The sequence below is a fragment of the Pongo pygmaeus genome, chromosome 3 (genome assembly GCF_028885625.2).
Source record: "Pongo pygmaeus isolate AG05252 chromosome 3, NHGRI_mPonPyg2-v2.0_pri, whole genome shotgun sequence".
NCBI classification, from domain to species: Eukaryota; Metazoa; Chordata; class Mammalia; order Primates; family Hominidae; genus Pongo; species Pongo pygmaeus.
In genome coordinates, this window is record NC_072376.2 from 80926840 (window position 1) to 80952447 (window position 25608).

The 25608-nt window shown below is 34.6% G+C and overlaps 2 protein-coding genes across 2 annotated transcripts in view; one reads left to right on the forward strand and one right to left on the reverse strand.

The window, feature by feature from the left end:
* The window catches only part of LOC134739433 (UDP-glucuronosyltransferase 2B4-like), a 245513-nt gene that overhangs the window by 147589 nt on the left and 72316 nt on the right, over nucleotides 1–25608 (reverse strand). The gene's annotated exons all lie outside the window — the stretch shown is intronic.
* LOC134739431 (UDP-glucuronosyltransferase 2B7) lies at nucleotides 1894–24119 on the forward strand. Its single transcript, XM_063663720.1, has 6 exons — nucleotides 1894–2661; nucleotides 3965–4113; nucleotides 8222–8353; nucleotides 12597–12684; nucleotides 13531–13750; nucleotides 22714–24119. The coding sequence occupies exons 1-6, from the start codon at nucleotides 1941–1943 to the stop codon at nucleotides 22991–22993; spliced, it is 1590 nt and encodes a 529-aa protein (XP_063519790.1). The 5' UTR covers nucleotides 1894–1940; the 3' UTR covers nucleotides 22994–24119.

Below are 25608 nucleotides of genomic sequence, written 5' to 3' on the forward strand. Positions count from 1 at the left end.
GAGTCTTCAGTCAGTGCAACTTTTGTTGATGGAGATTCTGACATCAATGTTGATGGTTGCTAACTCATTTTGGTGGTGGCTGCTAGTAGTTGGCATGGCTGTGGCAATTTCTTAAAAATAAGACAACAAAGGCATTTGCCACATACATTAACCCACCCTTTCACAAAAGATATTTTTAGCATGCAATGCTGTCAGATAGCATTTTACCCATAGAAGATCTTCTTTCAAAATTGGAATTAATCCTCTCAAACTCTAATGCTGCTTTATAAAGTAAGTTTAAGTAATATTCTAAATCTCCTGTTGTCATTCAACAATGTTCATAACATCTTCACCAGGAGTAGATTCCATCTCAAGAAACAAGTTTCTTTGCTCTTCCAAAAGAAGTAACTCCTCACTTATTTGTTTTATCATGAGATTTCATCAATTCTGTTACATAATTAAGTTCCACTTCTAATTGTGGTTATCTTTCTAGTTTTATTATATTTGCAGTTACTTATTCCATTGAAGTTTTGTTATAGGACCAACAGTTTCATATGCTTACTGTCCAATAATAGTCCAATTACACTGAGATGTCAGATTTGGCAGCAAAGAAGGAGTTTAATAATTGCAGGGCACTGAGCAAGGAGATAAGAAGAGAACCCCAAATCCAGCTCCTCAAGGAGTTCTGGGCTGGAGGTTTTAAGGAGATCATAGATGGTGATGGGCTGGAAAATTTGGGTAATTGATTAGTCAGGGTAATAGGGATAAAGTCATCAGAACAAGAAACTACATTATTTGCTGAGTCAGTTCCTTGTGGGGTCCTCTAGATCAGCTGGCATCAATGAAGTCCCTCAGATCAGCTGACATCAGTGAGATCCTTCAGACCAGCTGAGTCAGTAATTTTATCAGTATGCTGGACCTGAAGGAATACCTCAAAAGGAAAGTTGATCATTTCATAATGTTTAAGTTAATATTTATAGAAGAATTAAGAGGAACTATAGTCTTGTAACAGGGTCTGCATAATTCTAGGACAACAGCCAAATAACTGTGAGGAACTGAGTCAGAGAACAAGCTAACCTAATGATTAATGCTGAGTGTACTACAAGCTTGGTTTACTTTTCTCTTTTTCTCTCTTTATCTTTGATTACTTTAACAAAGTTTATAAAGATAGTGTCATCTTGAAACTCTCAATATCTTACATGATGGTTGTAAGAATCAACATGTATATGCTATATCATAAATGAACCTTTAAAATATATGTTACATAAAAGAAGCCAGTCACAAAATACCACATATTGTATGATTCCATGCATTAAAAATTGTCCAGAATAGGCAAATCTATAGAGATAGAAATTCAATTAGCAATTACCTAGGACAGGGAAAGTGCAGAAACTAGGGGTGGAGAGAAAAAGACTAAAGACTATAGGGCTTATTTTGGGGAGATAAAAGGGCTCTCCAACTGATTGTTATGGTAGATGCACAATTCTGTGAATATACTATGAAGCATTAAATTTTACACAATAATTGATAAATAGTATGATATTTAAATTATATGTCAACAAAGTTTACAAAAATATGTGGACCATGTTTAGTCATTTTATCTTTAGTTTTGTGTCAAATGGACTGCAGAAACATGATCTCTCACTGCTACTGTTCTGGACACTCTTCTAAAATATATTGCATAAGACAGATGGCATGTCCGTACAAGATCCTTGATATTAGCTGAATGATAGCACTCATAAACAAAAAAGGGAAATTAATCACATCTGTGTGAACAGATCATTTACCTTCATTTGTCTCCTTGCCATCCACATGCTCAGACTGTTGATTTAATGATATTGTATGTACTTTGACTTATAAGGGTTACATTTTAACTTCTTGGCTAATTTATCTTTGGATATAACCATGAGAAATGACAGAAAGGAACAGCAACTGGAAAACAAGCATTGCATTGCAACAAGATGTCTATGAAATGGACTTCAGTAATTTTGCTAATACAACTGAGCTTTTACTTTAGCTCTGGGAATTGTGGAAAGGTGCTGGTGTGGGCAGCAGAATATAGCCATTGGATGAATATAAAGACAATCCTGGATGAACTTGTTCAGAGAGGTCATGAGGTGACTGTACTGGCATCTTCAGCTTCCATTCTTTTTGATCCCAACAACTCATCCGCTCTTAAAATTGAAATCTATCCCACATCTTTAACTAAAACTGAGTTGGAGAATTTCATCGTTCAACAGATTAACAGATGGTCAGATCTTCCAAAAGATACATTTTGGTTATATTTTTCACAAGTACAGGAAATCATGTCGACATTTGGTGACATAACTAGAAAGTTCTGTGAAGATATAGTTTCAAATAAGAAATTTATGAAAAAAGTACAAGAGTCAAGATTTGACATCATTTTTGCAGATGCTATTTTTCCCTGCAGTGAGCTGCTGGCTGAGCTATTTAACATACCCTTTGTGTACAGTCTCAGCTTCTCTCCTGGCTACACTTTTGAAAAGCATAGTGGAGGATTTATTTTCCCTCCTTCCTACGTACCTGTTGTTATGTCAGAATTAACTGATCAAATGACTTTCATGGAGAGGGTAAAAAATATGATCTATGTGCTTTATTTTGACTTTTGGTTCCAAATATTTGACATGAATAAGTGGGATCAGTTTTATAGTGAAGTTCTAGGTAAGTATTTTTTTTCAATCGGTAACATGAAGATCTAACTTATTTGTGTCTTTGAAGATGAGCTTATATAAAGCCATAAAGTCAGGGTAATGGGGTTTTGGTAAGTGAATTTATAAAATGAAAATACAACATGATCTATCAATCTCACAAATATTATAGAAAAGCTTAAATTACAGGGTCAGTTAAAACCCTGTGGCCATCACTCACACAGAACACCCCAGGAAATCATAAACCTATATATTAGTGCATCTAAGACTTTAAGCAATTACACATCTGTTTTACTATACATTGTTTTACATCTTAAAAACAGTAAAATCCATCAAATAACTTCTTACTGAATGCATAGATTTAGAATGAGTGGTTACACATTTTTCTACAACTATCTGTATAACTGCAGAAATTGTTTTTTCTTGTAAACTTGTTTTCTTATTTAGAAATCAAAAGATGTTTCCATGTTACCAGAAGATTTCCTTCACAGTAAAGAGAGATAATGTCTATACTTCAGATGCAAAAATCAATAAGGGCAATTTGAAGTTTCTAATGTTTCTATACTCTTTCACTAAAGAATTGGAAATCATTCATTTAAAGTCCAATCATCTTGTTGAAGTGTGAAGGTTGTTATATCTACACAGTTTTTTGAAACTACATCTCTTTATTAAAAAATATGAGACAAATTAAGGTTGAGTACAAATTTTTATTTCAATAATTTCTCAAAAATTTCTAGCTATAATGTACAAATATATTTACTTAAAATATTATTAAGATCTTAGCTTGAATCTAAAAGAGTAGTTGGTACAAGGATTTCAGCCATAACTCTCAACACAGTCCACAGTTCACTGGAAGAACCAAAGATAAAAGAATTAGCTTAATGAGTTGTGTAAACTAGACTATTTCTTAGAAAATTATTTTTATGGGTAGAGTAGAATTAATTGATTATGGAGCTCAAAGAGTTGTTTAAATGTCCATATGCTACTATTGAAGCTTTAAAAGAAAAGAAATTTTCTGTTTAATTTTCTATGGCTTATTTTAATAATTGTTTATGATTGTGAGTATACTGATGTGACATTAGAGATGTAGCTTAACCTCACAAATCTCCTACTACTTTGGCTTTCTTATAAATGCACGTGGGCAAAATACGTAATACATAAAATTAAATTATGTCTATATATGCATATGTGTATATATTTTTCAAAGCACAGATATTTGCCTACATTTTTGCCTACATTATTCTAACCCCTTTCAGAAATTTACCTAAAGTAATTATCTTGTGTCATCCACCTTTTCTTTTTTTTATTCCTGTCAGGAAGACCCACTACCTTATTTGAGACAATGGGGAAAGCTGACATATGGCTTATTCGAAACTCCTGGAATTTTCAGTTTCCACATCCACTCTTACCAAATGTTGATTTTGTTGGAGGACTCCACTGCAAACCTGCCAAACCCCTGCCTAAGGTAAACATACTTTTGTTGGTTTTATTTTGTTGGCTTTGAATTTTCAGTAGAAATGATTCTATAATCTTCATTCAGAGTGTTTGACTTACACTGAAAGAAAGATGGGAAATGAGTGGGGTAAAGCAGATACCAATTAGAAACTCATGTACATGTTAATACAATCACACGTATGTGAGTTTTATGAGTATTACAAATAGAGAGGAATACTAAGGAGACTTTGAAAATAGGGTTGGTTAAATTAAAGCCTTCATTATGCAATACCTAAGAAGGTATTGGTCATCCATTCAAACAATATTTACAAAGGGATTAGCACAAAACACAGATAAGTGCAGAATTTTCAGAGAAAAAAATAGACACGGTTTCTGTCCCCACATACCTTACATTCTACTTCAAAAAATGGAATATGTGCAAGTAATAAAAATTATATAAAAACTATTATCTGAAGGAAAAACCCAATGCCAAGAAAGCATCAGTGGAGATAATAGAAAGTATCCTGCAGTCACTGATTAGTAAGATGAGCGCTGAACATTATGCAGGAATAGGTAAAATAATGGGAGAGACAGACAAAAAAAAAAAAAAAAAAAAAAAAAAAGAAGCAGGTAAAGTGATCAGGACTGTTTTCAAGTCCTCAAGTTTAGTTTGCAGGGAGAGACTAAGAATCGGATGATGCTGGGAGGCAAATTAGAGCCAGATATGTATTAGGAGTTGAAATAGTTATTAAGCACATTGAAAAACTGCTAAAAAGATTAAGAAATAAAAATATATGAAAAGATTCTCTTTTTAAAGGACAGCTTTCAAGATATTCAATGGATTAAATTGCAGGAGGGCCAGACTGTAAAGAGCCAACCATTCAGGAAATTTTGCATGGATTCAGGTAGCAGATGATGGAAAAGTGGACTAGAATGTTGATAGAAATCATTATGCCCACATTTACAAAAATAGTGGCAACTTCATATTGTGTTGAGTGGAAAAATATTAACACAGACAAAACACTTAAAGTCTCTCTGGAATATAATCAGTGACTCAGAAATATTATTAATTTTGTAATTATGGTTATTTTGTTATTATTACTAATACTACTAATTACTTAACATGTGCAGGTCACTTGAGATATCATTCTTCATTTAATAGAACCAGATTGTTCAGTACATCAAAATTATATTCTCTTGCAGAGTCATAGTTAACAGATACTGTGTGGACTTGATTAAAAGTAGACATATCAGTTTTGACAGTAAGATGAGCTAGTTGAAATTCTAAAATTCTACAACAGGTAATAAGGATCTTCACCAGTATTGCAGCTTAAAACACTTCCTCAACAATAGAAATGTGTTCCTTTAATATTTGCAGACAAAATTAGTGTTCACTTGATCTTACTAAAGCATTTAAATCATTCTTCATTGAGACTCCAGAGGTTTACATATCACAGCATAAACATACCCTATGAGAGCAGATGATTTTTGCCGTATGACAAGCAACTTATTAAAGCTTCCTGTGGCAACTCGTCTCAACATCATAGCTGCCTGACAGAGAAGCACAGAGATAATGAACAATGCATGTATAATAAAGCCCAAATAATTTATACCACTTGTATCTGAATGGCGCCCTTAGTTTCGATTCTAGAAAATTCTGTCATCAAATAAGATTATATTCTTTATGAAGGAACACAATAAACTCATGTATTTTAAATGAATATCACACTTTTAAGACATATGTACAAAGCAAGCATTCTTTATTACATTATTATGTAATCTCTTAAAAGATCATTTTTGTCTACATAAAACTGAAATTTTATTCCATTGTTAAAACTCAATATCTATGTTGAATGCAAATTGAATGGGCTTTATATGATAACTTTCTCAAGAGACAAAAGCTGAGGTAAGACTAATGAAAAATCTGTGCCACCCTACCATACTCTTGAAAAATTTCCCCACCCACACTAAGGGAAACCGATAATGTCAGTAGGAGGGGGAAGAGAGTAGGAGGTGTAGAAGGACAAGAAAAAGGATGACTAGTACTAAAATAGTGATAATTACTACTACTAGCTGTTGTTATTAACTTGCAGAAAGATTTGAATGCAAGTCAATGGTTGTGAAACCGGTTCTTCGTTTATTATGTAAAATAATTGCTAACCCAGGTTGCTTTCATTTCAATTAAATATTAAATTCTAAGATAATTTCTTATAAGAGAATAAAACACTTGACAAAATATATCAGGTGTTTTAAAAATGACTATTGCTATTAGTTTTATAATATATTCATGTGAAATCATACAGAGAAAAAAATTAATCAAGGTATACCTATTAAACATTATAGAAAATATTCATAAAATTAACACTGGAAGTAATCCAACATCTTAAATGAAGGAATGATTAAAAACTTATACTATGTGCATACAATAGCATTACAATTATTTTATCAATGGAATATTAAATTACACTGTCAGCCTTAATACAAATAAAGTGAGTTAGAAAATGATAAATATAACAAGATGACAAGTTTTTGCAGGAAGAAAATGTATATACAATAAGATTAAAATTATCTAAATAAGTGTCACATGTGTACATTGAGCTATATAAATAGGACAAAAACCATGATGAAAAAAATATATTTTACATAAATCACAACATAAAAATTTTAGAAAAATTTTATTTAAAAAAATTTGTTCATGCTTTTATAAAATTTCTTACATTAGTCTTATATTATTTTTATTATGTTATCACAGAAGAAGAAACAACCAGTCCATATCAGTGACGAAACTGTAAACAGTCTCGATTCCTTCAACACTTGGTGGATAAATAAGGCTCTGGGCATCAGGCTAGTGAGATGAAACACTGAACACCAGTTACATTAAATATGGCTACAGGCAACTGCAATCACACACAATACCTAGATGCCCCAAGTATTACCTGGAATAGCAGTACAATGACTCTCACGTTAATATTAAAAATAACATTTTAAAAAACACTGTAATATGTGGTCTACACAGTTAACATTCGGACTTCTTTTCTTTGTTTTGTTAAGAACAGTTAGGAAAAGTTTTACCCCAATCATTAAATCTGAAAGTATTTAAATTTAAATACTGGCATATATTGGGGAACGCAAGTCAGAATAATTCTCAATCGATTGCATCCAAGCACATCTTCTCCAGGAGTGTTATGTGGTGTGAGTGAGCTACTCAAAAGAGAGACAAGATCTCCCCTGCAGAAAGGCATGATGGCCTCTTCTGTTCTGATGCAAGTGCTGCCTCTGAGACACAACAAAGTGATGTGAGAGTTCCTCACATGCAGTTATAAATAGCACATCAATTTAACAGTGTGATTTCAGGGCAATAGGTGCTCCACCTAAACAATAACCTGAAAAATATGATCATTCAACTATGTAACTATATACTGTACAATTCTGTATTATAAATGAGACTCCTGGGCTAATTCATAGAAATTCCAAATTACAATACCAGACTCCAGAATGTCAGCGGTTCTTAACCACCAGCTTTTATTTTATTTTTTTTTTAGTTTTTGAAAAACTACCAGAAAACTCTGACAAACTTTAAGTGAAGTATAAAGCATTGTAGAGAAACATAAATGTAGATATAAAATTATCCCAACTGTGAGTAGCTTATCCTCAGAGCTCATAGTTAGGGAAGTAAACCACTAACGGCTTCCAACTAAGAGAATTCTACAGAAAACCTGCCTGAAATAAACACAAGGGATTTAGTAGAACAACAATATAGAATTAAAGCTGAGTGGTCCCACTTTCCAAGAACCTATATTAGTAATTTTAGTATTATAAGAGAAGAGTTTGTGTATAATATTTTTAATATTATCTCCCTGACTACAATGTAATAGCTCCATTTCTTTTCTCCCTTACACACATGCACACACATACACATACACACGTATTTACACAAATATCCCTAACAGCGTCCACCTATCTCATATTATACATCTACTTGCAAAAAAACTGAGTGATTGGGTCAGTTAAAAATATTATTTACTCCAATAATTCCTCAAAATACTTGATTTTCTCTCTTTAGTAATTTGTACCAATTCTTTCAGTAGTGCCCGCTGTGCTAATACTCTTTGGTGATGAAACAAATTCTTTTTTCACAGGAAATGGAAGAGTTTGTACAGAGCTCTGGAGAAAATGGTGTTGTGGTGTTTTCTCTGGGGTCAATGGTCAGTAACATGAAAGAAGAAAGGGCCAACGTAATTGCATCAGCCCTTGCCCAGATCCCACAAAAGGTAAAATGAAGTGCCTTACTGGTGTGGAAAACTATTGAAAGAGGCTGTTAAAGTTTGAAGTAATCCAATTATAGAAACTTCTGACAAATGTGAAGTTGGCCAAAAGTTGAAAAATTAGAACAAGGGTAATCTTGGAGAAACTGTGATAAGTTTGAAAATTGTGGTTGCATTTTTTTAAAAAAAATGGTATTAAGTATGAACATTCCCCTATGTAAATATGCTGACAGTAAATTGTATGGAGAAAGGTATTTAAAAAGCGTTTGGAGACGTCTCACCTCCTGCCCGTAAAATTTTGAACTGCGTATGTGATCTACATAGAAAGAATATTAAAGAGTAGACTGAACTCTTTATAGTTGAATACAGCCTTAAATACGCTTGTATAACATCCACTGACAGAAGTAATAGTTGTGCCTCAGACTTAGTGGTTACATGTGGCCCTGGGGGAGTTACTACCCTTGGTATGCATGAGTGCTTCCTATTAGCATCAGTGGGAACTCAGTACTCCATATCCACAAAAGGGAACTTGAGACCCATGGTTATTTTTAATTTCTGATATTAACACTCATACATACTGCTGAATTTAACTCAGTATATTTCAAGTAAGTGAAAATGGTGCTTAATGTAGTCTTTAGAATGACTTTCAGGTGTTTTCACAAAAAACGTATATCCAGAACTGCGTCCTTTTAGAAATACAAGTAAAATTTATGATAATTTGCTTCAAAACAGTTTTCCTAATCTCAGCAGTATGCAATGAGTGAAGAACACTTGACTGACTCTTGGGCCACCTCTATTACTTATTGTACTCCGGAAGCTCTTGGTGAATGTTTACAATTATGGGATGTGGTATTTCTATTTGCACTTTAAGTCAAATGCTTATATAAAATACGTGACAACAAATGGAGAAGATTGGCTCTGTTAGTAGTTATGCAGTGTATTCTCTATTTAAGGATCTGTGCTAGTATAACATGATCGAATATTATTAATTTAGGAACAATAACCGCCACATGTGGCGAGTAGGGGAATAAGAAGAATGAATTCCAATCCTGTGATTAAAAGTGTAAACTATAGGCCAGGCACAGTAGCTCATGCCTGTAATCCCAGCACTTTGGGAGGCCAAGGCGGGCGGATCACGAGGTCAGAAGATCGAGACCAGCTTGGCCAACATGGTGAAACCCCATCTCTACTGAAGATACAAAGAATTACACAGGCATGTTGGCACACACCTGTGATCACAGCTACTCAGGAGGCTTGAGCAGGAGAATCACTTGAACCCAGGAGGCAGAGGTTGCAGTGAGCCGAGATTGCACCATTGCACTCCAGCCTGGGCAACAGGGAGAGACTCCATTTCAAAAAAAAAAAAAAAAAAAATGTAAACTATAGACTCTACACTCTACTGTAGTATATTTCAGGATCTAGAAGTTTTATTTTTATAAAGATGGAGTCTGGAAGATATTGCTAATGTATTTTACTTCAACATAGGGAACAAACTTTTTAAGTATATTAATAAATATTCCCGTATGGTTAGCTTTTTACATTTTTTAAAATAAACTTTATGGATATGACAAATTTAAAAAAAGAAACTTCCTGCCTAAAAATTTAGCTGTTGGGAAAGCAATAATTTTCTCAGATATTAGTTCAAAATCAAAAACATACATGAATGATGCTAAAATAATACAGAGGGTGTTTTTCATTGATAATAAATTTGGCATTAATAGTATGATCAGGAATAAATTTATTCAAGAAATGTAGGTGAAGTTTTGGTATTATCATGATACTGGGGTCAGGTAAGAGTTATCACCAAATTCTCCCCCTGTCATTTGACCCTTTTGTTTAAGAATTCCTGAGGGCACTGTACACACTACAGGTGTATCAGAAAAAATTACATTTTAACGGGTAACTTCACTAGCACAATAACAATAGCAGGTATTTCAAAAAGTCTGACATGCATCATGCAATTTAGGCTTGCCATGTAATCCAGCCTCTTGTACTTCCTGTACATTTTGGAAGAGGTGTATCTGAGTAATGTTCAGGGTACTATTCAGAGACAGAACAGCCTAGGCTGACAGACAACTATTCCAAGTACTCACATAGCCAGATAGATTTAGAGAAAAAGAAAAAGCAGCCTGCCCTGCTGGACTGCGCCCAGCCAATGTCTGAAGCAGGAAGATGAAAGGGTGGAGACGGATCCTGCCCTGAAGATGGACCCTGTGCAGTATAAAATGTGGCCCCACAAGGACTCTGCACTATCAGATTAACAACTCCTCCCAATGGAGGAAGCAGAAGGAAATATAGAAGGGAGTCAAACTGAAGGAAGCCAGGCACAGAAACAACTTCAGATGCCCCCTCTATAAAATATAGTAGAAATTTATTTTCTTGTATATAGAATAAGCCAGTGACCTTTGTGTATTTGTCAATTACTTTTTAATTTCCTGCCTGATAAAGCTTTCTTGTAATGACCTCTTACAACTTTTTGCTGAAATCTGAGTTACTTTAACACTGATGTAGCAAATAAAAGTTAAACACTGTAAATTATTGTTGAGTTTATGAGGATTGCTTGTGAGTTTCAAAATTAGTAACTTAAACATAAAATGTCTTGGCTATAGCAGAACATGTTAATCACTACTGTCAAAGCTTTGTAGCACGTTGTCTCGGTGTTAATAATCAGTTAACCAAATTCAGCAAGATACAATTTTGAGTTTATTCAACAGCTGTGTTTTTATTCATGACACCAACAGGTTCTTCATTTCTATGCCAAAAAATATCCAAAATTAGAAATACTGATAATATTCTGAATTTGTGTCAAAAATAATCACCTGAAATTTATTTTGGAAGTAGTGCTTGATAATTTATAATTCCAATGAAGTTATACATAAAACCTTTGCAGCATTAATCTATTTCTTATAATAAGCTTATTTATGGACTTGCTATTTTGTCAATCAAAGGACAACAGGCTCTAATATAATAACCTACACACAAGTAGATACATGTGAACTACTTCCCAAATTACTCAAAAAGAAATGAATACATTAAAATTAAATTTGGAAAATTAAAACTAATATAAAATACATAAAACAAAATAAGCACAAAGGTCATTATGAAATTGTTAGCTAAAATTTTTAATACATTTTTTAGAATATTTTTAATTTTAAAAAATTAAATTAATTTAACTTTTATTTGTAACTTTTAAGTTCAAGGGTACATGTGCAGTTTTTTTACATAGGTAAATTTGCGTCATGGGGGGTTATTGTACTGATCGTTTCATCACCCAGATATTAAGGCTAAAATCAGTTAATTATTTTTCCTTATCCTTCCACCCTCCACCCTCCAATACACCACAGTGTATGTTGTTCCTGTCTATTTGTCCACATGTTCTCGTCTTTCACCTTCCACTTATAAGTGAGGACATGCCATATTTTTATTTCCATCCCTTTGTTAGTTTGCTAAGGATAATGGCCTCCAGCTCCATCCATATCCCTGCAAAATACATAATTTTGTTCTTTTTTATGACTGCATAATATTCTGTAGTGTATATGTACCATATTTTCTCTATTCAGCCCATAATCGATGGGCATTTAGGTTGATTCCATGTCCTTGCTATTGTGAAGAGTACTGCAATTAATATACCTGTGCATGGGTCTTTATAGAAGAACCATTTATAGTCCTTTGGTTATATACCCAATAATGGGATTGCTGTGTTTCGTGGTATTTTTGCCTCTAGATTTTTGAGGAATCGCCACCGTCTTCCACAATGGTTGAACTAACTTACATTCCCTCCAACAGAGTATAAGCAAGCCTTTTCTATACTACCTCCCCAGTATCATGATATTTTTTGAGTTTTTAATAAGAGCCATTCTGACTGGGGTGAGATGCTATCTCATTATGGTTTTGATTTGCATTTCTCTAATGATCTGTGATGTTAAGCTTTTTTCTTTTTTTTTTCATATGATGGTTGGCCACACGTAGGTTTTCTTTTAAAAAGTGTAACAATTTCTTAAATGCTTGAAATTTTCATTGATAATCTGATTTTTTCTAAGGTACTATTTTGGAAAATCATGATTTCCTTATATACCTAACTAATTATAAAAGTTGAGAAAATTAATGTGAGTATTATGTTTACATCAGTCTTTGAATAGTTCTTATTTATGAACATCCCTTGATCTCATTCCTACCTTTTTTACAGTTCTAACATTCTATAACTTCTGAATTCCACTCATGAAATAAGATATTTTCTTTATTGTAACAGGTTCTGTGGAGATTTGACGGGAATAAACCAGATACCTTAGGTCTCAATACTCGGCTCTACAAGTGGATACCCCAGAATGACCTTCTAGGTAAGACTCTGGTGAACTAATACTGAATATATTAGTAACAGCACATTACAGTGTTAATAGTTCATCATGAAACAAGCTTATTGAATATTTGTTAAGGAAAAACAAAATGTAACTTCTTTATATTGATTTTCCAGTCTTAAGGAGGAAAGAATACGTTATAATTGTTGGCCTTTTACGATATACACCCACATTCTTTATGGTCCAAATCAGGGAGAATCTTTATTTCAGGTGTTATTATATCTCACAAAATTTTTCAGTAACTTCCTGGGCTGTCTCTCTGTCTCCTATTTCTACAACTTTACACCTGTTTTTTTCCCTCTCCTGCAGGGTTATTTCAAATGCCGGTAAAAATAATAGCTCTTCTATCACCAGTGACTCTGTATTTTCTGAAAGTTAAATTGCTAATCTTAATCATAAAGTGATGACACATTTCGTGATGAAGTGTGACCTCTCCTTCCTCAATCCTAGCACCACCACCAACCCACTGCCTGCTGCCTTGCCCACCCCACATATCACACTCTGTGACTGCACTTAAAATAAGAGTTCACTTCATGTCCATCTCTTTGCTGTCTTCTTTTTTTTTTTTGCACATTTTTAAAATCTAGAATACAGTTTTTCATTAGCCCAACTGGAAATCTTGTATTGTTTAGCAGTGTGAAGTCACACACACCATATAGCCTTCACTTACATACCCAGTACAAGTACGTGTTTTTCCTTCGAAGTCTGAAACACAATTTTAATTTAGTTCAATGTTTTAGCTAGAAAACACTGTCACTTTCAGAAACTTTCACTGTGCATCTCATTTTATTCCGATGAATAATTTTGCTAAAATTCATCCAATCCTAGGTCATCCAAAAACCAGAGCTTTTATAACTCACGGTGGAGCCAATGGCATCTACGAGGCAATCTACCATGGGATCCCTATGGTGGGCATTCCATTGTTTGCCGATCAACCTGACAACATTGCTCACATGAAGGCCAAGGGAGCAGCTCTTAAATTGGACTTCAATACAATGTCGAGTACAGACTTGCTGAATGCATTGAAGACAGTAATTAATGATCCTTTGTGAGTAGAACAATATTTTTCTTTTTTTAAATTTTATTATTATTATTATACTTTAAGTTTTAGGGTACATGTGCACAAAGTGCAGGTTTGTTACATATGTACACATGTGCTATGTTGGTGTGCTGCACCCATTAACTCATCATTTAGCATTAGGTATATCTCCTAAGGCTATCCCTCCCCCCTCCCCCCACCCCACAACAGGCCCTGGTGTGTGATATCCCCTTCCCATGTCCATGTGTTCTCATTGTTCAATTCCCATCTATGAGTGAGAACATGCGGTGTTTGGTTTTTTGTCCTTGTGATAGTTTGCTGAGAATGATGGTTTCCAGTTCCATCCATGTCCCTACAAAGGACATGAACTCATCATTTTTTATGGCTGCATAGTATTCCATGGTGTATATATGCCACATTTTCTTAATCCAGTCTACCGTTGTTGGACATTTAGGTTGGTTCCAAGTCTTTGCTATTGAGAATAGTGCCGCTATAAACATGCGTGTGCATGTGTCTTTATAGCAGCATGATTTATAATTCTTTGGGTATATACCCAGTAATGGGATGGCTGGGTCAAATGGTATTTCTAGTTCTAGATCCCTGAGGAATCACCACACTGACTTCCACAATGGTTGAACTGGTTTACAGTCCCACCAACAGTGTAAAAGTGTTCCTATTTCTCCACATCCTCTCCAGCACCTGTTGTTTCCTAACTTTTTAATGATCGCCATTCTAATTGGTGTGAGATGATATCTCATTGTGGTTTTGATTTGCATTTCTCTGATGGCCAGTGATAATGAGCATTCTTTCATTTTGTGTTTTTTGGCTGCATAAATATCTTCTTTTGAGAAGTGTCTGTTCCTATCCTTTGCCCACTTTTTGATGGGGTTGTTTGTTTTTTTCTTGTAAATTTGTTTGAGTTCATTGTAGATTCTGGATATTAGCCTTTTGTCAGATGAGTAGGTTGCAAAAATTTTCTCCCATTCTGTAGGTTGCCTGTTCACTCTGATGGTAGTTTCATTTGCTGTGCAGAAGCTCTTTAGTTTAATTAGATCCCATTTGTCAATTTTGGCTTTTGTTGCCATTGCTTTTGATTCCTAGGTATTTTATTCTCTTTGAAGCAATTGTGAATGGGAGTTCACTCATGATTTGGCTCTCTGTTTGTCTGTTATTGGTGTATAAGGATGCTTGTGATTTTTGTACATTGATTTTGTATCCTGAGACTTTGCTGAAGTTGCTTATCAGCTTGAGGAGATTTTGGGCTGAGACGATGGGGTTTTCTAGATATACAATCATGTCATCTGCAAACAGGGACAATTTGACTTCCTCTTTTCCTAATTGAATACCCTTTATTTCCTACTCCTGCCTGATTGCCCTGGCCAGAACTTCCAACACTATGTTGAATAGGAGTGGTGAGAGAGGGCATCCCTGTCTTGTGCCAGTTTTCAAAGGGAATGCTTCCAGTTTTTGCCCATTCAGTATGATATTGGCTGTGGGTTTGTCATAGATAGCTCTTATTATTTTGAGATACGTCCCATCAATACTTAATTTATTGAGAGTTTTTAGCGTGAAGGGTTGTTGAATTTTGTCAAAGGCCTTTTCTGCATCTATTGAGATAATCATGTGGTTTTTGTCTTTGGTTCTGTTTATATGCTGGATTACATTTATTGATTTTTGTATGTTGAACCAGCCTTGCATCCCAGTGATGAAACCTACTTGATCATGGTGGATAAGCTTTTTCATGTGCTGCTGGATTCGGTTTGCCAGTATTTTATTGAGGATTTTTACATCAATGTTCATCAAAGATATTGGTCTAAAGTTCTCTTTTTTTGTTGTGTCTCTGCCAGACTTTGGTATCAGGATGATGCTGGCCTCATAAAATGAGTTAGGGAGGATTCCCTCTTTTTCTATAGATTGGAATAGTTTCAGAAGGAATGGTACCAGCTCCTCTTTGTAGCTCCGGTACAATTTGGCTGTGAATCCATCTGGTCCTGGACTTTTTTTGGTTGGTAAGCTATTGATTATTGTCTCAATTTCAAGCCTGTTATTGGTCTATTCAGAGATTCAACTTCTTCTTGGTTTAGTCTTGGGAGGATATATGTGTCAAGGAATTTATCCATTTCTTCTAGATTTTCTAGTTCATTTGTGTAGCAGTGTTTATAGTATTCTCTGATGGTAGTTTGTATTTCTGTGGGATCAGTGGTGATATCCCCTTTATCATTTTTTATTGCATCAATTTGATTCTTCTCTCTTTTCTTCTTTATTAGTCTTACTAGTGGTCTATCAATTTTGTTGATCTTTTCAAAAAACCAGCTCCTGGATTCATTAATTTTTTGAAGGGTTTTTTGTATCTCTATTTCCTTCAGTTCTGCTCTGATCTTAGTTATTTCTTGCCTTCTGCTAGCTTTTCAATGTGTTTGCTCTTGATTTTCTAGTTCTTTTAATTGTGATGGTAGGGTGTCAATTTTAGATCTTTCCTGCTTTCTCTTGTGGGCATTTAGTGCTATAAATTTCCCTCTACACACTGCTTTGAATGTGTCCCAGAGATTCTGGTATGTTGTGTCTTTGTTCTCGTTGGTTTCAAAGAACATCTTCATTTCTGCCTTCATTTCATTATTTACCCAGTAGTCATTCAGAGGCAGGTTGTTCAGTTTCCATGTAGTTGACAGGTTTTGAGTGAGTTTCTTAATTCTGAGTTCTAGTTTGATTGCACTGTGGTCTGAGAGGCAGTTTGTTATAATTTCTGTTCTTTTACATTTGCTGAGGAGTGCTTTACTTCCACCTATGTGGTCAATTTTGGAATAGGTGTGATGTGGTGCTGAAAAGAATGTATATTCTGTTGATTTGGGGTGGAGAGTTCTGTAGATGTCTATTAGGTCCACTTGGTGAAGAGCTGAGTTCAATTCCTGGGTATCCTTTTTAACTTTCTGTCTGGTTGATCTGTCTAATATTGACAGTGGGGTGTTAAAGTCTCCCATTATTATTGTGTGGAAGTCTAAGTCTCTTTGTAGGTCACTAAGGACTTGCTTTATGAATCTGGGTGCTCCTGTATTGGGTGCATATATATTTAGGATAGTTAGTTCTTCTTGTTGAATTGATCACTTTACCATTATGTAATGGCCTTCTTTGTCTCTTTTGATCTTTGCTGGTTGAAAGTCTGTTTTATCAGAGACTAGGATTGCAACCCCTGCCTTCTTTTGCTTTCCATTTGCTTGGTAGATCTTCCTCTATCCCTTTATTTTGAGCATATGTGTGTCTCTGCACATAAGATGGGTTTCCTGAATACAGCACACTGATGGGTCTTGACTCTGTCCAATTTGCCAGTCTGTGTCTTTTAATTGGAGCATTTAGCCCATTTACATTTAAAGTTAATATTGCTACATGTGAATTTGATCCTGTCATTATGATGTTAGCTGGTTATTTTGCTCGTTAGTTGATGCAGTTTCTTCCTAGCCTTGATGGTCTTTACAATTTGGCATGTGTTTGCAGTGGCTGGTACTGCTTCTTCCTTTCCATGTTTAGTGCTTCCTTCAGGAGCTCTTTTAGGGCAGACCTGGTGGTGACAAAATCTCTCAGCATTTGCTTGTCTGTAAAGTATTTTATTTCTCCTTCACTTATGAAGCTTAGTTTGGCTGGATATGAGATTCTAGGCTGAAAATTCTTTTCTTTAAGAATGTTGAATATTGGTCCCCACTCTCTTCTGGCTTGTAGAGTTTCTGCCGAGAGATCAGCTGTTAGTCTGATGGGCTTCCCTTTGTGGGTAATCCGACCTTTCTCTCTGGCTGCCCTTAACATTTTTTCCTTCATTTCAACTTTGGTGAATCTGACAATTATGTGTCTTGGAGTTGCTCTTCTCGAGGAGTATCTTTGTGGCATTCTCTGTATTTCCTCAATTTGAATGTTGGCCTGCCTTGCTAGATTGGGGAAGTTCTCCTGGATAATATCCTGCAGAGTGTTTTCCAACTTGGTTCCATTCTCCCTGTCACTTTCAGGTATACCAGTCAGACATAGATTTGGTCTTTTCACATAGTCCCATATTTCTTGTAGGCTTTGTTCATTTCTTTTTATCCTTTTTTCTCTAAACTTCTCTTCATGCTGCATTTCATTCATTTCGTCTTTCATCACTGATACCCTTTCTTCCAGTTGATCGCACTGGCTACTCAGGCTTCTGCATTCATCACGTAGCTCTCATGCCTTGGTTTTCAGCTCCTTCACATCCTTGAAGGACTTCTCTGCATTGGTTATTCTAGTTATCCATTCGTCTAATTTTTTTTCAAAGCTTTTAACTTCTTTGCCATTGGTTCAAATTTCCTCCTGTAGCTCTTAGTAGTTTGATCATCTGAAGCCTTCTTCTCTCAACTCGTCAAAGCCATTCTCCGTCCAGCTTTGTTCCATTGCTGGTGAGGAACTGCATTCCTTTGGAGGAGGAGAGGTGCTCTGATTTTTAGAGTTTCCAGTTTTTCTGCTCTGTTTTTTTCCCATGTTTGTGGTTTATCTACCTTTGGTCTTTGATGATGGTGATGTACAGATGGGTTTTTGGTGTGGATATCCTTTCTGTTTGTTAGTTTTCCTTCTAACAGGACCCTCAGCTGCAGGTCTGTTGGAGTTTTCTAGAGGTCCACTCCAGATCCTGTTTGCCTGGGTATCAGCAGCAGTGGCTGCAGAACAGTGGATATTGGCGAACCACAGACGCTGCTGCCTGATCGTTCCCCTGGAAGTTTTGTCTCAGAGGAGTACCTGGCCATGAGAGGTGTCAGTCCACCCCTACTGGGGGGTGCCGCCCAGTTAGGCTACTCGGGGGTCAGGGACCCACTTGAGGAGGCAGTCTGCCCATGAGTAGAACAATATTTTTCACTAGGTGGTATTTATAGATAGCTTCTCTTGCCAATAGTGAGTGTGAGTTTCATCCTTTTTATAAGAGACTAATTTTGAAAGAATTTAAATGATTTTGCCAATCTGAAATCTGCTTTTATTTTTATAAGTTATTTAAAAATTAAATTTGAAACACATACATCTAATGAATAGTCAGTTAGTGAAACAATTTTCTACACAAAAATAATTTTAAAAGGATATAGATAATACAAAAAAATACATTTCTTAAAAATTTGACATAATGAATCCATAGAAGAAAGGAAGAATAAACCTGAAATAATATAATAAAATATTTTAATTAGATATCTAAAACACCTCAGAGTATAACTATTTTCTCACTGAAAAATTAACTTTTATTATTATCATTATTGTAACAGAGTTGAAAAGGAGATTTAATTTTGATAGCATAAAACCCTCCTGTTTATGCTATAAAATCCAGATATATTTGGTATGTTTACAGAGCCATGAAGCCATCCCTATTACATAATTTTAGAACATTTTTATCAACACAAAAGAAACTGCGATGACACAGAAGTCACTTCCTATGACCGCTTAGCCCTAGTCTAACTAATTTGTTTCCTTTCTCTATAGATTATTCTCTCTAGATATTTCATATGAATGGAATCATACAGTTTAGGGTGTTGTGCAAATGACATTTCACCTAGCCTAATTTTTTTTTCTGGTTTTAGTTTTATTCATGTTGTTGTGTGTTTTAATACTTCATTTCTTTTTATAGCAGTTTAATATTTTTTAGTAAAGATATGTCATATTTTAGTTGTTCACTTATCAGTTCATTGGCCCTTTGATCATTTTCAATTGTGGCTACTAGGAAGATTGCTACACATGTTTTTGCATAAACATGTTTTCCTTTCTTTTGGGTTGATACTATAAGTGGAATTGCTGCCTCATGTGGGAACTGCATGTTTATGAAGAACTGCTAAACTGTCTTCCAAAGTACTTGTTTCATTCATCACTACCACCAGCAGTACAACATGGTTCCAATTCCTCCACACTGTTGCCAAACCTGTTATTATCTGACTTTTTATTACAGCCTTCTTAGTGGGTGTAAAATGATCTCTCATCCTGGTCTTGGATTGCATTTTCATTACAGCTAAAGATGTTGAGAATCTTCATACGTGCCTACTGCTCATTCATATATCTTCCTTGAAGACATGTCTACTCCAATACTTGGAACATTTTTAAACTTTGCTATTTGTCTTATTATTAAGTTTTAAGAACTATTTATATATTATGGGTCATGTCAGATATATAACTTGTAAATATTTTGTCCCATTCTGGGTGCACTAAATTTTACTTTTTGATGATGGTCTTTGAAGCACAAAAAATATAATTTTAAGTTAAATTTTTAATAATTGATTTTTTCAACCCAAAGTTATCAATGTGCAGAATTCCTTGTGGAGTCCAGCTACCATCAATTCAGCATTTATAGCTACTATCAATAATGATTTTTTATATAAGGAGGGTATCATCTAAAAGAATACTTGAAAAATACTTTTTCATGAAAAAAGAAGGATAATGAATGATACAAATACCTTTAAAGAAGATAGGAAATAATTGAAAAGGAACACAAACCAGCTTGGACAAATAGAAAAAAATATATAAAGCAAATTGGTAGATTTAAATGTGATTATACAAATACTTTCACTCAATCTAAACAGACTTAAGAAAAGAGCAAATAATTAGTAAAGACATAAAACATTTGAAGAACACAATTAACAAATGGAATCTTATAATGTAAAATGATACACAAATGCACATACATACATACACAATAAACATATGTGTATCATATGTATCAACTTGAAGACACATTTTCCTAGAGTATGTCAAATAGTTATTTGAAGTGATATGTGGTGGGCAATAAATCAAGATTTAGTACATATAATAAGGTTCAATATCATAAAGACTATATGATCCAACCATAGTGGAAGTAAGGGAGGTTATAAAAACTATAACTAACATATCTTTAAATTTTAGAGATCAAGAGGTGAATCACAACTATGTCTCCACTTTTATCTCAGCAATTCTAATCCCAGTTATATACCCAACAGATATGTATAAATATATAAATCTAATACCATATAGAAGAATGTTTATGACAGAATTATCGATACTGTCCAAAAACTGTTAGCAACCCAAATATCTATTAATCATAAAATGAAGACATAATCTGTGCTTTATCAATCAACAGACTACTACACAGCAATGGAATTACCCAACAACTGCTACATTAAAAAAAGACACTAATGAGTACGTATTATATAATTCAATTACATACACAAGCAAACTAATATATGCTATTCGAAGTCAGGCTAATCCTTAGTTGGTGGACAAAAGTGGTGACTAAATGGCTCAGAAAAAGAGAGTTATTCTAGGCAGTTGTGATATCCTATACCACAATCTGAACAGTAGGTAAATTGATATCTTCACCTCAAGATAATGTTCAAGATGATCTTACATTTTTGAACTATTCACTTAGTGTATAAATATTTATCTTTTGTATTTAATATTTAAATGTTTATTTTATGAGATATATAATACATTTTAAAATTCTAGGAATCAAATAGCAAAATAAGCACAGAAAATAGAGAAAATCCTAGCGGTTCCATCATAATGTGGCCAGTAAAAGCCTCCCTTAGAGGTAACATTAGAGGGAAACCACAAGAAGGGAGAGAAGCATGCCTTGGGTTGTAGCAAGAGAGAATACTCCAAGAGCAAGAGAGAGGGGAAAAAATGTGTAAGGTGCTAAGATGAGAACATCTTTGGGAGCTTAAAGAAAAATAGAAGGCCAATCTAGAAGACAGTGTGCAGGGGAAAAGTGTTAGGAAAAGAGCTTGCCCATGTCTAACAATGTAGGGTTCTGTAGACCAAATAAGAGTTGGATTTTATTCTTAAAATAATGAGAAGCCAGGCAAAAGTCTTAATCAGGGGAGTGCTTTAAACTGACTTTAATTGCAAAAAATCATTCTGGCTACAGGGTGGGAAAGAGTAGGAGACAAAAGAGTAATGTAGAAGCAAAGTGACTAGCTATGAGGCACATCACTCACCATGACACAATTACTTTTTCAGAACTTAGAGATGATAATTCTCACACTGCATTTTCACGATCTTTCCCACAGCACTTAAAAGGGCTCATGACGTTGAGCACGTTCTCCATATGACTGTTTGAGAACTAAGAGTGTAATTGGATTGTTGATAATACAAAGGATAAATGCTTAAGGGATGAATATCCTATTTTCCATGATGTGATTATTTCACATTGTATCAAAATATCTCATATACCCCATAAATATATACACTTAATATGTACCCTCACAAACTTAAAATTAAACAATTAAAAATAAATTAAAAATGCCTTATATTTTCTCTGCTTCAAAAAAATTAACTTTCTCACCTAACATTCAATTTCTACTTTAAAAATATTTGTCAATGAGAAAAGTCCAGTTTAAAAGCCAAACTTTCTATGATGACTCAAATTAAAATACACAAATTCTATGTCAATTTTTGACATTTACTTTGAATTATTTGGCCCTTTAAAAGCCTTTCATAAACTTAATATGGACAGGCAAATTAACTTACTTTCAGTGTTAGTAAGGGAGGAGACCACTGTTCATATCGTCTTATGCCCAATTTCTGCCTCCAAAGAAAGAAGAAGTAAAAACTAAAAGGCAGAAATGAAATCCACAAGCAGACAGCCCAGTGCCACACCCTGGGCCTGATAGTTAAAGATCAAACCCTGACCTAACCAGTTATGTTATCTATATATTCCAGACATTGTATGGAAAAGCATTGTAAAAATCCCTGTCCTGTTCTGTTCCATTCTGATTACTGGTGCATGCAGCTCCCAGTTATGTACCCACTGCTTGCTCAATCGATCATGACCCTCTCACACAGACCCCCTTAGAGTTGTGAGCCCTTAAAAGGGACAGGAATTGCTCACTCAGGGAGTTCAGCTCTTGAGAGAGGAGTCTTGCTGATGCTCCCAGCCAAATAAAACCCTTCCTTCTTTAACTCGGTGTCTGAGGGGTTTTGTCTGCAACTCTTACTGCTACATTAGTATCTTTATTTTTATCTTTCAGATATAAAGAGAATGTTATGAAATTATCAAGAATTCAACATGATCAACCAGTGAAGCCCCTGGATCGAGCAGTCTTCTGGATTGAATTTGTCATGCGCCACAAAGGAGCTAAACACCTTCGGGTTGCAGCCCACGACCTCACCTGGTTCCAGTACCACTCTTTGGACGTGATTGGGTTCCTGCTGGCCTGTGTGGCAACTGTGATATTTATCATCACAAAATGTTGTCTGTTTTGTTTCTGGAAGTTTGCTAGAAAAACAAAGAGGGGAAAAAATGATTAGTTATATCTGAGATTTGAAGCTGGAAAACCTGATAGATGACACTACTTCAGTTTATTCCAGCAAGAAAGGTTGTGATGCAAGATTTCTTTCTTCCTGTGACAAAAAAAAGAAAAAAAAAAATTTCAAAATTTACTTTGTCAAATAAAAATTTGTTTTTCAGAGATTTACCACCCAGTTCACGGTTAGAAATATTTTGTGGCAATGGAGAAAACACTAGGGAAAATAAAAAATAATATAAAGCCATATGAGCTCGTACTGAAATTTGTTGAACTTATATTGAAATTTGTTGTTCTAATTCACAGCATACACACAAAAAAATTTACTCAGCTTAACTATATTTCACACATTGTACATAAATACAAGAACATAAAGAAGTCCACTGACAGTATCAGTACTGTTTTGCACATACTCAGAATAATTTGGCTTCATTTTGAAAAGGATTGTGTTGTTTTAACTGCTGCTAAAGAAACTATTACATAGTTAAATTGTATAGAAAGTACCTCTTCCTTTTGATATTTTAAGATGAGTAGTATTGCTTGCCTTTTATAATGCATGCAGCTTTATTTTCACATTTTTCCTAAAATTTATGGCCAAATGTTTACTGTTTTAGAGCTTAAGTCATTTCTCAGTGGAAATTATGGGGAATTAGAAATATAGCAACTCTTACCTTCTTCCTACTGTAAAATTGAACTTTTTTGTTAACGCCTTTGGTTTCATGATCCAATTCTATTTTTTCTAGATATTTAAAAATATTCATCTGGTTGACTTTATTCTCATATTTTTAATTATTTCAATAGTTATTTGGGGACAGGTGGTGTTTGATTAGATGGATAAGTTCTTTAGTGGTAATTTCTGAGGTTTTGGTGCACATATCATGTGAGCAGGGCACCCTGCACTCAATGTATAATCTTGTGTCCCTCACCCCCTCCCACCCTCCCCTCTGAATCCTGAGAGCCTATTATATTTTTCTTGTGCCTTTGCATCCTCATAGCTTAGCTCCCACTTATAAGTGAGAATTTATGATGTTCAGTTTTCTGTTCCTGAATTACTTCACTTAGAATAATGCTCTCCCACTCCTTACAAGTTGCTGTTAATGCCATTATTTTGTTTCTTTTTATGGCTTAGTCGTATTCCATGGTGTATAAATATAGTACATATATGTGTGTGTATATGCTTATGTATATGTATATGTATATGTATATGTGAGTATATATACATATATATATATATATATATATGTACACCACATTTTCTTTATCCACCTGTTGGTTGATGGGCATTTAGGCTGGTTCCATATTTTTAAAATTGCTAATAGTGCTGTTGTAAACACGTATGTGCATGGGTCTTTTTCATATAAAACTTCTTTTCTTCTGGGAAGATACACAGTGGTGGGATGGCTGGATCAAATGGTACTTCTCCTTTTAGTTCTTATAGGAATCTTCATATGGTTTTTCATAGTATTTGTACTAGTTTGCATTCCCACAGCAGCATAAAACTGTCCCCTTTTTTCCACATCCATGCCAACATTGTATTACTTTCGGATTTTTAAATTATGGCCATTCTTGCAGGAGTATAGTGGTATTGCATTGTGCTTATGATTTGCATTTTACTGATAATTAGTGAAGTTGAATGTTTTTTCATATGTGTTGGCCAATTATATATCTTCTTTTAAGAATTGTCTATTTATTACCTTAGCCTACTTTTTGAAGGGTTTTGTTTTTCTCTTGTGGATTTGTTTTAGTTCTTTGTAGATTCTGGACATTTGTCCTTTCAGATGCATAGTTCATGAATATTTTCGATTACTCTGTGAGTTGTCTGTTTACAAAACTGATTATTTCTTTTGCTGGCAGAAGCTTTTTAGTTTAATTAAATAGCAACTGTTTAACTTTGTTTTAGTTGCATTTGCTTTTGGATTTTTGGTAATGATGTTTTTGCCTAACCCAATGTCTAGAAGAGTTTTTGAAATGTTACCTTCTAGAATTTTTTATTGTTTCAGGTTTAGATTTCATTATGTGATCCATCCTGAGTTGATTTTTATCAGGTGAGAGATGAAGATGCAGTTTCATTCTTCTACATGTGGACTGCCAATTATTTCAGCCTCATTTGTTGAATAGGGTGTCATTTCCCCACTTTATGGTTTTGTTTGCTTTGTCAAAGATCAGTTGGTGTATGTATCTGGCTTTATTTCTGAATTCTCCATTCTGTTCCATTGATCTACATGCCTGCTTTTATACCGATACCATGTTGTTTTGGTAACTTTGAATATGCCTTTTAATATGTTGGGTAATGTAGAGAGGAGGTACCAGCTGGGCTTCCTGGGTCAAGTATGGACACAGAAAGCTGTGAAACTCACTCATTTACTGCATGAGGACTTACTTCGATCCTGGATGAATAATATTGAAGTTAAATGCTTAAAATATTCCTAACACCAGGATGTGTGTATGTGTTTTCTTCCCCATGAAAGCTATAAACAATGAAAATTTTGCTGTAATTTTCCTTATGTCCTCTCTCCCTCCCTCCCTTCCCCATTCCCCAAAACTACAGTGAAAGAAATGTTAACTGCCTGTTTTTCTGTAACCAGTGGGCCTTATCTATACTCCTAATTCCAGTTCCTT